This window comes from Mugil cephalus, chromosome 5 (genome assembly GCF_022458985.1).
Source record: "Mugil cephalus isolate CIBA_MC_2020 chromosome 5, CIBA_Mcephalus_1.1, whole genome shotgun sequence".
NCBI classification, from domain to species: Eukaryota; Metazoa; Chordata; class Actinopteri; order Mugiliformes; family Mugilidae; genus Mugil; species Mugil cephalus.
Window position 1 is genome coordinate 27,105,588 of NC_061774.1, and position 18,330 is coordinate 27,123,917.

At 41.7% G+C, this 18,330-nt stretch overlaps 1 protein-coding gene across 2 annotated transcripts in view; it reads right to left on the minus strand.

Annotated features, from left to right (window-relative positions):
• The window catches only part of slc36a1 (solute carrier family 36 member 1), a 41,271-nt gene that overhangs the window by 13,037 nt on the left and 9,904 nt on the right, over nucleotides 1-18,330 (minus strand). For both annotated transcript variants that reach the window (XM_047585238.1, XM_047585239.1), the window contains exons 6-11: nucleotides 17,586-17,675; nucleotides 16,817-16,901; nucleotides 13,356-13,583; nucleotides 11,106-11,204; nucleotides 10,803-10,969; nucleotides 8,599-8,768 (exon numbers count right to left, since the gene is read on the minus strand). In XM_047585238.1, the coding sequence (XP_047441194.1) occupies nucleotides 8,599-8,768; nucleotides 10,803-10,969; nucleotides 11,106-11,204; nucleotides 13,356-13,583; nucleotides 16,817-16,901; nucleotides 17,586-17,675 (839 nt within the window). The remainder of the gene's footprint in view (nucleotides 1-8,598; nucleotides 8,769-10,802; nucleotides 10,970-11,105; nucleotides 11,205-13,355; nucleotides 13,584-16,816; nucleotides 16,902-17,585; nucleotides 17,676-18,330) is intronic.

The following is an 18,330-nucleotide window of genomic DNA, read 5'->3' on the forward strand; positions in this document are numbered from 1 at the left end:
CCTACGTAACTACGTAACTTTAAGGGTTTTTAGGGGACAAGTCATTCTTCAAAAAGGTAAAGTGGACGAACTAGGAGCTAGGAGCTAGGAGCAAGGAGCTAGGAGTTAGGAGCTAGGTATCGCTACTAACAGCAGGTAGAGAGCAGATCTTGAAATCAGTTGTTACACGATGTTGGCTCGTTGTGTTACTGCCCTTTGAGAACGAATGACTCTTTCTTTATTAAGCTCGGATTTTATTTTGTGCGTAAGTTGCCTTCGCTTGTTTTGACTCAACAAACTACAAGTGCCAATGACGACAAATTGGTTTTAGAGTGAACAACAGGAGAAGGTCGCCTAAATGCCCAGGGGCTGCCTCGCCTCCTCAGCCGAGCGCCGTCTGCAGCGAAAACGCTTTTCTAAACGAGCTCAATTGTGTGTAATTAAGCGAAGACGTGTGGACTTTCATGAATGAAGTGGAAACGTATGCTGCTTTTGAGTTTTTAAGAGCCACCGTGTACCAGTTTGTTTAAGAGAGAGGCCAACGTGTTAAATGTATGATGGTGGAGAACTTGTTAAATCACAATAAATCAACCTGGATGAGTGAAACGTGCCACAGGACAAAGGATAAACATGTATATTTGAATTTTAGGTGAAATGAAATCAACCACTTCCCTGGGAACCATCATTTCTAGCTTCAAACGCTGCGTCAGCCCTTCGGCGATGGCCAAAAGCTGTTTGCACAGTTTTGATTGGAGGAACTCTTTCCAACACCTTTGGGCTAAACTGGAACAAAATCAGGATTTCACTATTGATCTTGTAGATTAAAAAAAAAAGAAAAGAATCCTGCAGCCAGGTCCCAAATATTTCCTGTTATTATACACAGTAAAGGTTTTAACTGCTACCGTTTATTATTCAGATCTGATCTTTAAATCTGTGATTCTGACAAACTGAACCAGGCACTAAAAGCTAAAGATCACGTAGCAGAGGTGATTCGCTCCACGAGACAGAAAGGTGAACGTCTTCTGTCCAACAACATGCAGGATGCAATTCCTACTGGCACGTTATCCACCTTTATCCACCAGCGCCCTGGGAATGAAGCATAAGGGGAAAACAAAAACCAAAAAAAAACAGACGAAGAGGAGGCTCACGCAACATCCTCACGTCCTCTCTCGTTCCCATCAACAGCTTAACAACACACGCTAGCTGCTCGGCTCAGGCCTGTGGCAAAGTGACTCACAGAAAGGAAGCAAAAACGTAATGACCAGTGGAGGCAATATATAGCTGCCACACTGGGAGGAACAAGGCATTGATCTTTGTTTTTTTTTCATTTCTCGTTTGTCAGCGTTGGGTGAATATGGCTAAAGTGGGTTAAAGCTTTATTAGCGAAAGCATTAAAAGTTACTGAGAGAAGCTTGTTGGAAGCGTTCTTCAGAAAACAGAGATTCCAGCTCAGTGGAAAGGACCCTGGAGTTTATTGAGTACAGCAAGTATACAACACATGAACCCAGGTGGCCCCTGGATAACAACTAATATCAGCCTGAATAAACCTTATATTCACCAGAAAGTCCTTCCTCTGAGCCGAGCTTTCACAGTAAAACATTTTTTTACTTGTGAACCATCTACTGGCGTCTGGCTCTAGCAAGTTTTACTTTAAATGTTGTTATTTTGCTAAAGGTATAAACTGCTTGACTGCCATTTAGGTTCACTTATACACAGTAGCACACATTTATGAACCTGGTCTGATGGAGGACGAAGAAGAAGCTGTTTTGAATGAGTGGTCATACGTTTGGGAATTGTGTTGCATTTTATGTTTTTTGAGTAAATGAGGTCATATTCTGCAGCAGTGGAATAAACAACCAACAGTTTAGCCAAAAGAACCTGTAATCAGGGGTTTAAAAGTCAAATATTTGCAACTTCCAAGGTGTTGTAAAACCCCCACAAGCAGCCAAAGCTTGATTAATGGAGTTAAAGCCATGTAACATTTCTACTGCTGCCACTCAGAGGCTCTCTGATCCCAAACAGCACCAACAGCAACAGTGAGCTCCTCCACACCTCAGCCCGTCTCATGTAAATTAGAGTAGAGTGCTCACTTCAAAAGAAACCTGCACCGCACTGAAATGAACCGACCTTTCGAGCGGGAGCACGAGTCAAAGCTGAGCATCGTCTCTTTTTTACTCTTATCTGAGTGTTTTGGTGGAGCTTTGTTGTCGAAGCAACTAGTAAATCAAACTTCTTTTTTTACTCTTCTGCCAGTCAAACGTCAGCTCGAGTAAAGAGACGAGAGAAAACAAAAATCCATTCAAAATTAACCCTGCGCTAAAGATTTAAGACGCAAGGATTAAAACTTTGAAGAGGAAACATCCTTCAGGTGGGGATGCGCTGCATTTGTAAACACTTCGTTCGTCTTAAGTTTTGAGTTGCACCCCTCATTTCTTTGTAACGTTTAGAAGAAGATAAAAAACTAAAATCTCTCCGTCCGTCTTTTGCTACACTCTCACATAACCTTGAGATGTAAACCAATCGCTAAAAGCACAGAGAGCAAAGAACCAACATCTGCTCTCGATTCCAAGGCTGTAATTCTCAGAGGCATGTTCCTCGAGATTCGCCCCGTACATACACAGATGACAACGTTCGGCTTCTGTCTCATCTTATATTCCGATTCAAAAAATTTCATGCTGGTACTAGTCCCTTGTCTCCGTCCTCCAGGCATTCATCAGCGCCGTCCCGCTGGAAGCAGGTCTTTTCTTGTTGCAGCACCGTGTCCACAAACACTTCACGCGGCGCCAACGAAACCAAGGAGCTGCTGCCTTGCAAATGACCTGCAGGCATGAAGCGGCACATGTATGCATTTATTCCCTTTCATTAGCTCATCAGCATGCATGTGGAGGAAACCTGCACGGCATGGTAAATGGCATCTGCATAATTCTTCATCGGGCCCAAATCGCAGCTAATAAAGGAAATGAAGATCTCGGGGCTAGCGAGCGCTACGGTTATGGCCAACGTATGCAGCAGGCATGAAGGGAAAGACAATGAAGTGAGGCTGGAGATGACTTGGAGGGGAGACTTTTCTATTTACCCTCCGAGTTATTGCCCCCACATGCACGGCACGGTCCAATAAAGCACATACAATACAAAAAAAAACTTCAAGCACTCCTTGGTGTCGAGAATCTGCATCAAACTCGAATGTATCTGCAATGTTATGACGCCTTCGCGTCCCCCTACGGGCTCATTTAAACCGCGTTGTGAACATCCATCATTCTGTAAAGGCTTCTATGCACCTCAACCACTTCACATCTGCACAAGTGCGTAGGACACAAAACACACCTACTCAGAGAGTGGAACCTTTTGCATATTGTTAGTTATTCAGATTGCGTTCTGCTGTAAACTCGAGAGGCCACGCGTGACCCTTACACCTGCAAAAAGATGACGACAACTCATTTTTACATGAAAGCGCCTCTGATGCAGCTGATCCAAGCTTGATAAGAAAGCTTCACAGGCTGCAAGCACAGAGTTTATAAGATGCTTTTAGGCCTCTTTTAAGGGCCCTATGTGTTCCCTAGAGCTGGATGAGTGAGAAAAGGCGTTTTTAAATCAGTCCGGCCATTGTCCAGCAGCACAGCTGTCAGCTTTAGCTTAGCATAGGCGCTGTAATGTGGTGTTGCCAATTCAAGAATTTTCCTACTTACTTCTTGTGACCTGTACAAATGTCAATGCAATTAACATGAAGGGACTGACTAGGGCAGATAGAGACTTGCGACTATATTCTGGCAAAGACACCAGCAAAGCACCTGAAAACCCCCAACTTCCATCAACACACCGGTGTTACTGGTTTTCAGGTTGCCCAACGGTTTCCTTGCTTCCTCATGGTTTTATAGACGACATGTTTCCACTTCCTTGCACTGTTTCCTGTTTCTATGGCGCCAAATAACAAACTAAAATGAATGAATGAAATGAGCATTCATCAACATTATAAGAACTACCTGAAATGACAAAAAAACACCCTTGAAAAAATTTATTTTAGTGTATTTTTTGGCCCAAGTCCCGCCCACTAACATGGAGGGGGTGGAGCTTATGACCTATACCGCAGCTAGACACCAGGGGGAGCTCTAGTAGCTTTCAATTTTGAGGAGCTACTCCACCGACCATTATTTATACCGTCTATGACTCTGTATTATAGATCACTTAGTTTAAATTTATAGAGCTACATAAACTTGTGTTGTTGCTGTTGCTTTATTTTATAAAGGGATGTCTTAGGTTTAGATGCGGATAGTAAAATGTCAACCACGTTAAATAATGATGCTGATCTTAAGGTTTATTCAGCACGTTTTTCTGAAGGAGAAGATGTGATTCAGGTTATCGAAGGACAACTTGAATTAGAATTCCGCTCAAAACAAAACCACTCCTGATCCTCCTGATTTGATAACGGAGCTTAAACCTAAATTCATTGTAAACACAATGAAACATGGAGGTGAGCTTCCATCCTCCTCATTACTTGAAGATTAGCCATCGATTTCACCGCTGCCTGCTTGCAAACTCAATTGCATCTCCAGGACCTTGTTTTTGACGGAGTAAGCTGTTTTCAAGGCCTCGTTTAGTTTGTCTTTCTTGTCAACATGGACGACGGTGAAACGCCTCGAGGCAGCGGTTAGCATCCTGTCAGTTTGCTAATGGTGATCTGCCCATCCAGGATTCATTAGTACCATCAATCACATTTTTTGCAACAGAATGTAATCAAATAATCCAGTTTTTGGAGCGTGGCGACGGACTAAACTACTCAGACATCTCTTTTCATACAAGCAGACTGTAGTATTTCACATTTAAATTATTCCTTCAGTCTACGGGAAAGTTTATCAGAATCCCTGTTCTCTCTGTGTTATTTGTCATCTTTTAGATCTCTAAGGAACATGTGAGCCTCCATGGACGTTTCAACCATTTTAACCTTCTTCCAGATGCTCTGGCTTTTCATTCTGTACCAAAAGTCTGAGCCCAACCACCATGAGATAATCTCTAATTATAGCCTTTGTCTTTACGCCTTCTGTAGCTACCCACAGCTCATTAAGGCCATGAAGTAGGTGTTATTCCCCAACCCCTGTGAAGTGGTACAAAGCCAATGTGGCACACTTTGGGTATTCTGGTTACCTCATTGGTACTGGTACCATTTTAACTTTACAATATATGTGCATAAACACAAGCTGACGTTACAACGCGTTCAGTGGCGTCTTTGTGTATGATATCAATGCTATCAGGGTGTTTTCTACTATCTAATTAAACAGCCACAGTGTAGAAATAAACCCACTAAGGTTTTTCCTTCTCACAGAGGCCATAGTCACACATATGGACCTGGATTCTTAAGTTGTGAGAAGCTAAAACTGACCAAGCAGCCATCAAACTAATCCAAATGTCACCTTAAACGATATTATAATGAACAGTCTATGTGTTTCCGTGGTCTTTGAGAGCTTCTTCTTCTTCTTCATTTTGTGCACTCACCCAGTACAGTCACAACTTAATTTTCCGCCTTTGCCTCAATTTTGTTTTCGAACCCCAGACAAAAGACGCCGAAACCAGTTTTTCTCTCAAATGTTGAATCAACACAGTAAACACAATGCACGCTTCGCTTGAAACCCTGCACATTCGAACAATGGCTGCACATACAAATAGGCAAGCTACTACTGGGGGTGGGCGGGTGAAGGGGTTAAAGGGGAAATCAATAATAAGAAGCTGTTTCTCTGTAATTAAATATTAACCTCGTGTATAGAAGAGCATGTTTCGGTTTGATAGAAGTAGGTTTTATGGTTGAGAAAGGGGGGAAAAAAATCCATTTTCATCTCACCGCCGTCTTCCTGCTTCCAGGGATTGGAAACCTCAACCCCTGCAGCTTTAATGTGACTGTAATGATGTTTAAATGAGTAGGTGTAAGTATGCCCCCTGCTGACTTCAACGTGCCTCAGCACCTCCACAATGATGGAGGACGACATACAGTTAAAAAATCCGCAGTCCTGCCTGGATGGGAATCGATAGTAATTGGAGGAGCACTGGTGCTATAAATAGTCCAACTGGGCTATTACAGGAACTTCATTCCTCCTTCCTGCTGAGGGAAAAGGGGAAACGCACGTGTCTTCGGGTTTAATTTTCTTTCCGTTTCCAACTCACGCCACAAAAGAGACGGTCATTAGCGCACACATGCACGGCTGGAAGGGCACGCACACAACAATCTACAGGTCGATCAATGGTTAGAAACACCTGTTGATGTAAACTCACAAAACTCAGGATCCTAATGAGGCAGATGTGTAAAAATAAACTATGCAGATGTTTCACTATAAGGAACATGCGCTAAAATAAACTGACTGTGGTCAGGAATATAATTTTAAAGTCTACAGTCAGAACAAATTATGACTCAATTAAAAATGAGATCGTCTCCAACAAAGCTCCTAAAGTGTCTAAAAGAGGGTTCTGAGCGACACTGTTAATTCACCTTCTAAATATTAAATTATTGCACGATTAGCTGCAAAAAAAGATACTTCAGGAATTCTGTGTTTTGACCAGAGGAATATGGACTAAATTTAATTTGCACAGAATAAGTTTGTGGCGTCTCTGCTGCTTTCTGAGTTAATATTCTGCTTTTTATGCCTCTACACATCCCAACGGCTTTAGTTACTTTGCAGATATGGGTAAACAATGACAATAATTAATGCGCCACTACGTAAAATTCATCCCTCTAATCCTCCTTCATGATTTTGTTCATCTGATGATTTTGAGCTTCTGTTCGTTTCTGTGAAGGAAGCTCTGGATGCTCTGCAGCAGCATCTCGACTTTGATTTATAACAGTCCTCATAATTCTTAAGTGGAAAGAGGTTTAATAGAAACTGAGCAGTAATATGCATTTGTGATTTTTATTTTTACAAATTACAGATAAGACGGCTGCAACTTAGACAAATTACTAGAGCAAATGGATCCAGATGGCCATCGAGAACCGGGTCCTTTAAAGAACCAATGTATGGTTGAATTTATGGACATTGTTAGCCTTCATGTTTATTGATTCTTTTCAAGCCGAATCGTTACGGCACATTCACATCACGTGACCACGAAGAAGACGTGATGGTGGAGAGACTGAAACGGTCCAAAGTGGCTTCACTTCACCAGAAGAGACTGGAACAGTGCAACTTATTATAAGTTATATATTTCCAGCAGAGCTAGTGAGGATCCAGAAACCAGTTTCCTATTTGTTTACTGTGGTGGAAATTGTCTGATATATAAAACTCACACACATAATAATAATCACACAATACTGAAAAGTATATTGTAAGTACAATTGGAGACAACTATACCTCAACACACAGAGTTGCAAACAGAGAGAGGAGTAAAGGAAGCCATCGGTGTCAAAGTGGGAAAAGGTGGACTGAGATTTAATCTGCCATCGATTTACAATTCAGTCTTCACTTCTGTCCCCAACAAGTTTCAACACTATTCACACCTTGAGACTGGAGACTCACGCTAATAGAGACATGCACGAAATTCAACTTTCTGACTACAGTCCTTGTCCCAGTTTACATGCAAATAACTGAAGGGAACATGTCCTCCTCCTCCTCCACACTAGGTGGCGATATGTGTCTTTTCAGCAGGTTAATACCACATTAATATGGTCTGCTTTCCTGTTGATCTATTACGTCATATAATAAACAAGAGTCATTCATGCTGCAGACATCGGCATTTCAAACTATACATACATTTTTTTATAGTCTTGTGTGTGTGTGCTACTTCTGGGCGTCTTAATCGGATAAAGAAAACTCTAATTTTAGTCGGAGCAACGTGTTTACATGCACTTAAGTTCTAGTTAGAGTCCATGCATGTAAACGCACTGAGTGACAATAACTTCGTTAGAGCACCATTCATAGGATAAGTAGCCTGGGCACACAATGCTTCCTCTTAACGTCAGGTAAATACACAGCAGTTATGGAAATTAGTGGCATCAGTTTCTGGTCAAGCGAGTTTCTGACGGGTTTTCACTCACAGAGTTTTCACATTTAAACCTAAACTTCCCACTAGTCTCTCTGAAGAGGAAGAGACCGATTCAAACATCTTCAAGAAATTCTACAAATCCAGCTGCTTTTATTCAGCACCTATTGGATTATGATGACCTGTGTAACTGAGAACCTTCACAGACACACAACAGAGAAACATTCGTCTCTTGTAGTTTTTACAGAGTTTGTCATGCGATTGGCTGGTTTCCCAAAGTTAATACACATGACAGCTTGAATGAAGATGACCCATATCTGTATATCCACAACTACAAGACATTTCTGTAACAACTTGTTACATGAAAACAGAAAATGTTCCCTTTCTATGACATCAAACACCTACACAGTCTCTCCTCCTGCCCCCAAGGAACTCGTGTTCAGTAAATCATCAGACGGGGAAAGTAATTACCTCAACAGAAATACACAAACCAAAAATTCACAGGAGGAACTGATAGATAATCAATAAAATCCCTGGTGCCCTGCAAAGACGGCTACAAAACAAGGAGTGTGCACACATTACCTGCAGAGCTACCACTAGATGCTGCCAAATCCAACAATCTGGACCTTTAAATAGTAAAATACTGGTCGGCCAGTTTACACTCACAGGTGAAGATGACGAGGACGGTACGCAGCAGCAGGTCCACCGGCGTCTCCCATCTCTCCGGCACGCGAGCCACCACCGATGGTATGAGGATCTCGGCCGGGACGTAGAACTGCAGCGCGAAGGTGATGAATATACCGAAGCAGTAGAGCAGCTTCACAGCCTGATACGTCCTGGAAAACAAAAGCAGAGATTTAAAACCACGCTGAGCTGCAGCCAAACAAGAAACTATTGATGAAGGGGGACAAGGCGCCAATTTTTATGCTCGGGGTCCGTCAGAGACACATGAGGAGCTGGAGAGGGATCCTTGTTAAACGACAAACACGTCTTCTGCTCAATGTTTCAAACTGAGACGCTGGTAATTACAGCCTTTGAGTTTTCAGCCTCATTGAACAGCTAATCTATTCCACTAATTAGTGCCATCAGTCCGGTCCTGGGAAGCATTCACACACACGCCTCTCTCTTACAGCTGTGATGATAGCAATAAGTAACGAGCAAACAGCGTTTGGTTAGTTTAACTTCATTAGAATGAGAACGACGCCTCAACTGAAGCCACTTTTGTCCCTGGATGAATGAAAATCAGCTTCTTAACTGTGTGTTTGCTCAGATCCACAAGGGACAAGACAAGTAATAATCTGACGCTTTAAAATACTATTCAGTTAACACACCTGATCACAGGCTTAATTAAACAAAGGTGATTTAGTGAGTGTGAACCCTAATGACATAAAACTGCCTGTACATCTTGCTGCTTGGTGCAAAAAGAAGAATCTTACGACGATGGAAGTCAGATTCTGTACCTACATTAGAGATGTGTCTAAGACGCTGTGTAGAGAAACTCAGATACAAACACAAGCTGCTGATATAACATGGGAGTCGATGTGGAGATACCTGAAGGGTCTGAGTGAACAAAATGCTGCAGTATGAAAGACTGAACCATGAGGCAATATCGGCCCCATTAAGGCCTCTTCCATCCAGAACCAGCTTACATTTCTTTAGTTGTGAGGTCCCCGTCTATGTGCAGAGATTTATGTTCTATGCCAGTGGGTCCTGAGATCTCGGGGGGTTGCACCAAAGCTCGTCTGATCTGAGCTCACCATCAGTTTTTAACCAGTATTGCATGTGTCTCCCTGCATGTTCAATATGCAGGACTCATGAAGGCGTTTGATTTCAATTATCAACAAGGCGAAAAGAAAACTTGTTGATGTGGGATATTGTCTGATTGTCTGATTACTGCTTCCAAAATAAAAATGAATAGCTACTGCACATATTTTAATGTTCAGCAAATGGTAACAATATACCAATATACTCCAAGTTAACCTGTAACATGAACGCTATTATAATGGAAGTCTAAAGTTTCTGAGTTGGAATGTAGTTTTTTATTGAAGTCAATATTGTTGGAAAGATGGAGAGTAGATTTATGGAGAAGGATGTAAATGTTAGGATGTAAATTTTGCAATTTAGACTTACAATATGGTCTACAGTTGTTTTTGTTGTCAACCTCCAGCTAATCTACAAGAACTTGAGTCTTCTTTTGTTTTTCTTTTAACCCAGATCTACTGCGTGATATTATTTAGACCATTGACTCAGATCAGGGACCTTTAAATGAACCCCCTCATGTGCTCTCAAAGGAAAAATCATGGCACTAATGCAGCTGTGGTTAGTCTGCAAAATAAACCAGAAGCAGAAGAAGAAGAACTGGTATAGATAAGGAAATCATCCTGAATAAGTCCTGAATCTGATCTGAAACGAACTAAATTTCCTCCGCTGAGCTCGGCTGCTCGTTTTAAAGATGCCTGGGCCGACTACAGGACCGCGTGGGACCATGTAATCACGGATGATTAGGACCCAGCAGCGAGTTTAACCTCCTTTAACTTACTTTAGCCCCGTGGTGCACAGCGGCTGGTGCCCGTTGGAAGACCGAGCCAAGATCCTGTCATGTTCAGAGCTCATCACGTTGGAAAACACTGCAGCTGCTGAATGCGTTTAATTATTTACTAAAAACCTGAGCAGCTCTTATTGTGCTGGAAGATTTCCTACAACGTTTCTCGCCCTCAGGGCTACGTCGCCTCCACAAAATTTAAATCCTGAGCCTTGATTTCTTTCTTTTGGGTCTTTCCACCCTAGTGTAACATCCAGTCCATCCAGTCACCACTGATCAATTTTCCAGTTTCAGCCCAGAGATAAATGAATGAATGAATCCATCTTACCAGCAGTTTGGCAGATTGAGAGTGATGCTCCCATCTATGTGCTCTCCAAAGCACATATAACCGATAGTGCCGAGGCTGATGTAGAGGAAGGTGACGATGCCCATCCCCAGATACAGGACCAGGGAGAACTTCTGAGGCCTCTGCATCTTATTCTCCAGAGGAAGGACCTGCCGACCCGCAGAGACACAAGCAAAACTGTTAGCAGGACAACAGTGACCACCGTGAAACAGCATTTCCTCTTCTTCTTCTAGTTCCAAAATAATAAAAACCTAATCGGTATATAAAAAGGCTCCAGCTACTTACCACTCCGATCCCTTCAAAGGCAAAGATGGCCGTCCCAAAGAAGAGAGGGTAGTCTTTAGCTCTGCCCACTTTCGGTAGGTCGATGGGGTATGGGATGTTCTGTGGAAAGGAAATAAAACTTTAACTCCTTTGATAATATAAACCAAGACAAACTGGGTGATTCACATCCAACCGTAATAATCTCCTCTCTACAGATAACTGGGAATCACATTAAATAATATGAGTTAGTGCCAAGAGGACGCTGCTCCTCGGAGCTCGCAAACAACTATTTAACAAGGTTTTTAATAAGTAGCAGTGAAATAAGCAGCGTCATATATAAACAGAGAGAATAAGAGGTGATGTGATCAAATTTAAACAGTCCCTTTTGGTTTAAATTTAAAAGAAGGAGAAGAATCAATGATTGAAATCATACGTGATTAATTTAACTTAAATAAAGTCTTTAAATCATGATGTAGAGACCTTAAATAACACGTTAATCAGAAATGGGACCAAGCAAAATGAAAACAACAACAAAAACAGCCAGTTTTTGAGATGCTTTTTGTCTTCATGCCCCAGTTTCCACCAAAATTTGTTGCTCGGGTCATTCATCAGTAACAGAAAACACCTCATGGCAAAGATACATCTCGTTGTTCTAAATCTTTGTAAAGTTTCTGATGCAAGAAATTGCTTCTTTTAAAGGCAAAGCCGTTCCTCAGAGAACGCGACTGCTATACATCAGTAAAGTGCAGGAGGCGCGTGATGAAAACAGCCCACAGGCAGACAGCAGGTAATCTACGGACTCTGTCGGTACCAGTTGTTCTGTTATCCATAACAAGCCCAGAATCCAATCAGCCGGGCAGAAGCTCAGAGATAGAGTCCAGACAGACGAGAAGAGGTGTGAACCTGTGATAATGTGATCTCCCGATAACCATGTAACACCTCAATGTGCTGGTTTCTCTCTGGTTGTTGGAATAAATCCATTCTTTTCTGAGCATGTTTGCTCCACGTGGGGTAAAAACATCAGGCGAGGAGCGAGAAACATGGAGGCAGAAAAACAACCGGTTCTTTAAGTGATGGGAAAGGAGCTGGAATCCATGTGGAGACATCTTGGTTCATCTTCTAAGACTCCAGACATTCAGGACTGAAAAGTCTTTCTCCTGCATCTCCTCTTCGTCATCCTCCACCTTATGTGATGGACCTTGGAGATATTTGTTAACAAGCTGACTGTGCAGGGCTCCATTTAAATTATTCATGCTGAGTAAACTGATGGGAATTTGGATTAAAAACATTTGCAATTCGTTGGTGAAGTTCTGTAGTTCTTTACCTGGAGTCTAGTATCCAACTAATTATGACAATAAAACCACCTCAGTCAGAACAGACTGACCTGAGAGGTGGAGGAGGTGGAGGTGTAAACCTTTAATAACCATGTAAACTCTCTCTGGTTGTAAAAAATATCAGGTGAGGCAGAAAAACAAAATGAACCAAAGCTGGAATCCATGCGGACGGAGGCGTTGGTTCTTTTCCTCTGGAAACACGGAGACATTCTGTTCATCTTCTTCCAGGGAATCAATTCAGTTCTGTCAATAACGTCTCCTTCGATTCTTCTCTCCCTCATCCTCCTCCTCCACCTGCTTCTTCTTCTTCTTCTGCGATATTTCCAGCAGATGTTACGCAGCACAACCACTAGCGTCCATGCAAAGAGTTTAACCCTCTGTCGTCCTCTGGGTGGTTTATGGGACACCAGTATATTTATGAACCAATCAGAGCTCTGGACATGAGTTGTGTTTGAGTAAATCCTGCACGATGCAATATGTCATTTTCTTCTGATTTCATTGATTAAAGTCATTGTAGGATTCAACCATCTTCTTATTTTTAACTGTGTGCCGACTTTGATTACTCAAGAACAAAACCACTTAGAGCGATTCTGACTTTTGTGACAGAAACTTCAGAGTCTTGGCTTTAAAAAGAGACCAAGACCATGAATGAGCCACAAAAATGTTTTTCTATTTTTCTTATGCTTTTATATTTTTATACTTGTATGTGCACATGTACTTAGCCAATAAAGCTGATTCTGAATTTTCAATTAATTAAATTTACTCTTTGGGAAATGCTTCAAAAGTCTGACACAGACAAAGTCAGTAAAGACTTTAATGCATGTTTATGAGGATGTATAACTTGACTCAGGTTTCTTCTGCGTGTGTAAACACAATCAGGACAACAAATGTTAACGTCAAGCAAAAAAAAGAGATGTGACACAAATGTGTTTGTTACCGTGAGCGAGTAGAAGTAGATGAGGATCAAACTAGCCGTCATGACCAGGTTCGCCACCAGAGAGAAGGGAGCCAGGTACTTCAGGTTGGGGGTGAAGACCAGGAGGATGACGAAGGGCAGGAAGAAGAGCATGTAGATGCGGGAGTCGAAGCTCCGAACCAGGATCTGGGTCTGGTTGGTGTTGTTTATTTGGCAGCTGAAGGTGGTGGAGTTGGCTGCTTCTACCACCTGGAAGAACCCAAACGAGGCGGAGAGGTCAGAGAAACCAACAGCTCCTCATTGCATCGGTTTAATTATTTAATAAATAAACGAACCGTGAGCTGAAAAGGTTTGACTGCTTCTCTGCAGCCGAGGAGACTATGAATATAGACGGACACCACCATCTAGTGGGAAGAAGCTGTAGTGTTGGCTCAAATTAAATCTAACCTCTTCCATTTTAAAATCCAATATTTACACAGAAATACATAAAAGAGCGTGATTTGAATTTTATTTGATGTGAGCACCTCAACCCTCTGGTGTCCAGAGATTAATAACTGGAGTATAATTTGGTTTTACCTTTTCATTTCATCTTGTTTAGCTTCATTCTTGTCAGCTCAACCTCACATGTGTGACTTCACACTTATTTATTTCATTTTGACAAATTGTATTAACACATTGGACATAAAACCACAAGAAAACCATCAAATCCCACTAGGAAAAACTTAGATATTTCACTGTGAAAACATGTTGAACCAACCATTTTTAGAATGTAAATCTAAACTGAAAACTGCAAAAGCTTATGAACAAATTTAGCAAAACAAGTTGTTTGCAACTATTTACATTAAAATGCATTTTTTGTCCAACTATTTAGGACCATGTCCAAAACTATCAGGTGCCCCAATCAGTAGCCTCACCCCCACAACTTTTCCCTCTCCCTTAGCAACCATTGACACATCATTTCCTGATTGGTTGTTGACAGATTCATTTTTCCCCCAATAGGAAATTCTATCATTTGAAGCTGGCTGGCTCTCTCCTCTTGCTAATGTTTTCCTTTTCACCATTTCAGGAAAAAGTCTCAACTATTTAGACTAAGTCTAGTTTTATTAGGCCTACCAACTCGATTTAGCACGAGTTAGCACTTTCTACTAAAGTAGAAATGGAGACTCGGTGAGAAGCGTCTTGATGCTACGCTGTCTTACACTGGTGGGTTAAAGTGACGTTCATGTAAACACTAAAGAAGTGCACATTATAGTTTTACATTATAGCAGACAGACACAGATCAATTTGTCAAACAGAGAGTGGAGGTGAAGGGGTTAAAAGTCAACTAACAACATTCCTGTGACATGACAACAAACACACGCTTTGGTGAAACACAAATTAAAATGTAGAAGTAGGATGAGTTAGATTTTCTTTAAATTAACATCGGTGCGTTTTATAGTAAAGAAATGACTTTACTCTCTTATCGTTTTAACAACCAACCATGCAACTTTTGTCCTGAGACATTTTTCTAGCTTTACATTTTAAACGTGTTGTGTTATTCTTATCTGGAGTCACATGTGACCTCAAGGAACCTGAAGGCCATGGATCTAAATTTAGAGCTAACACAGCCTTGTTTGTGCCTTTTAATTTGTTCTCTATCTGTCCATTTATGGGGTCATGTAAACCCAGAGGATTTATTCTGCTTCTCGAGGCAGGCGGTGCAGGTTAAAGGTCAGAGGATGTCATGTGTGCGTCTTGCTGACAGAGCAAACAGTCTCGACTGTATAAGACGTAGTGGTAAAATGTCCTGCAGGTATTCCTTGTTTGAATAAAGGCTCTACCTCTGAGGAACCGTTCTCTTAATGTTTGCAGGAAGCAAAGAGCCCAGAGCTACCTCTTTAAACGAAGGTTAAGATTTAAGGGTTAGAATTAGGATTAAGTTAAGGTAAAGAGAACGTTTTATACCAGTGGAGGATGAACAGAGCGTCATGGTACCAACTTCAGAATATTTTGCTCTTCATGAGATTGAACTCTGAATATTTCCTGTGACCCAGTTTGGTTTTCTTAGCATTTGCTGCTTTTATTTTGTAAGCTTCATTCTTAGAGTTTCCTGCTGTATTTCTTGTCTCTGTTTCCCTCTGGTAATCCACCTTATTCCTGATGTAGACACGATTACGGGCGCATCTTCCTGTGAGACACCAGAAGCAGCAGGGAGCTACTGGTTGTTAACAGGATTTGTTCCCGTAGCAGTTAATTTGAACGTTTGACTGTTTTAATTTATTAAGGATGTAGTTAAAATGTCTTTGCACAGCTCGGGGAACTTGTTGTGCAAGTTGCGGTTGTACTAACAACCAAACAAAGTTGACTTAAAGAGCAATGCACTCCGGACTAAGTGTTGATGTGAGAACTGGTTGAGTTTCCACCGCCTACCCAGGGATGAAGAACACAGAAGGATGTGGCTGAAAGATCTCGACTGAGACGTTATATGTGTGGTCATTTCATTTTGTTGACAAAAAGCGGAGGAACACCTACATCCTACTTTGTGGTTGCAGGGCTCTCAAGTCTGTATTGAGCATGAGATACATGCATTTCAATGAAAAAACAAACAAGGTCGACCTGGGAGTCGACCTGGGACATTTTATCGGCTCGACTCGGCTTCGACATCGATTTCGATGTACCTGCCCGTCACATTCTAATTTCGCCACTGTCAGACTGTGTCATTGTAGAAGCTCCAGGGCTGCAAGCAGCACAAAAACAGAGCAAAGTTTTGGTCTACTCCCACAAAGACCAACCTCTGAAAGCATGTGTGGCTGCGTTTATATACAGCTTGTATAGGTATATATGACACACTTTTTATGTCAGTCGTGGCAGCGTACTGGTAAGACTGTGAAATCCACGAGCTGCTCTGCATCCAAGGAGAAGAGGAGATTTGACCGCAGATATCGGGCACTGTGCAGGACACAGTGATTTATTCAAATATCAGCAGCCTGACAGCATGATACGTCCCATGCCGCTCCTGCTCATCCTGTCGTTTATAGAGAGGCTTTCTATTTTTTAAGACAGTGCACATATGGGTGGACTGCAACAAACAAGGCAGGTACAAGGTTTGCTGAGAGAAAGTGGATTTGTCGTGAACAGTTAACATGTAAACAAACGCCGGTTCCAGTTCATAGTCGCACCCATAATTCATGCAAGGGCTCATGGGGGCTAAGAATAAGGTGGATGTGATTGGCTTTTCCTGTGTCTCATTAACCCATCAGCCTTTGTGTATATATGTGTGTATATACCATCGTGCCTTCCCCTTTGTCCTTGGTTAAGTCATCTGCACATGTTCTAGTCTTTCATCTGTTCTCTTTCCTTGCTGCTGCCAAAATGTGCACATTTCATGTCCTCTTTAAGTCTTTAAACGCAGTTTGTTGGCATGACAATACATAAATGCATTGTGTGTCAATAAAGTCCCTTCAGAGACAGGAAATGAGTTTGCATGTACGTGTGATTCTGACCTGTTTGACGTTGTCGCTAAGGAAGACAAAGTAGACGCAGCAGAAGCCGAGCTGGGTGATGATGAGGAACAAGTTCACCGTCTGCCTGAAGAAAGAGACGAAGGAGGAAAAGAGTTGAAAGAGATACTGAGACAGAACCAGTCAGAATATGAATGAGGGTATACGACATAGGCGTGTCCAGCCCATTTTTAGGCCCTAAACTTTGTCCCATCACCTCTAAAATGTCTATGATGACAAAAAATGTTGTCTCTTAGGAAGGGTTGGCTATCCTCTTTATCTTACATACAGTTTCTACATTTTACTGTCCACTGTGCTTCGTTACGGGTATATAAGTGTATATTCTCTAACTGTTTGCCCACGTATGTGCACATCAGCATTATATTAACTACCTAAAATGACAGAAACCACCCACCATTAAAGAGATTTATTTGTTATATTAGATTTATTCTTACTGAAACAAGGAGGTGGAGCTTATGACATATACTACAGCCTCCAGCCACCAGGAGGAGCTCTACATGAACATGTTTGCAGCCTGACTAACTAGCTTGGTTTTCCTTCATGACAATGTCACATGAGAGAATTGTTGTGAAACTCTATATCAAGGCTTAAAGTGTTGTATTATTTAGATGGTAGCTGGGTCCTCATAGGTTTACTGTCTGTCTGCTTAGAGCTACGATTTTGGAATTAGCTGAGAGTTAGCTGGTAGTCAGTTCCTGCCAAGATGGCGACGGGATGGGAAACATGTGATTGTTGGGTTTGGGTCTCTTACTTTCCCCACCGCGAGTGTCTCCTTAGCCACGACACATTCTCCATCCCATACTGCATCGCTTCGCCGTACGTCAGAGAAGGCCTGTCCATCCTGGATGGAGAAAAAATAATTAAAAAAAATTAATTTTACCACAACAACTTCCAAGAACATGTGAAGCAATTTCTTATAAAGAATAACAGCTTGTGTGTTTTCATTGCCTCCTGCATTTTCTTTGACTGACTCATACATACGCAGTACAACCACACCAACAAACAAGTCCAAGCAAAACCTAAACTTGCCGGGAAATATTTTGATCTGATTATGAAATGATGATCAGCCAAGATGGTAAAACTCAACAGCCTCATCACAAAGCTGCTATGATACGAAAGAAAGAGCTCATGTATTTGTCTGTCTGGTGGGGTCAGAATACGTGTCTCCAAGTGATGACCCTGCAATAAGAAACTTCTAAAAACAGGAAGAGCGACACTTTTTTCCCCATGAGACCTTTTTCTTGTTCTGTTTCAGGGTTCATGCAGGTTTGAACAAAGGAAATTTAAGACTTTTTAAGACCGTTATGGGTTAAATTTGAGACCTAAACGAACCACCAGACACCCAGAAATACTTCCTGGGTTAGCTCCACTAATGAGGAACAGAAACACAATAGGCCGGAGCCGAAAGGGAACCAGACTGGAAATGAAGGACGTGAGGATTTATATGCAGTATGTTTAAAATTGTATGTGTATATAGATATTAATGTAATGTATAT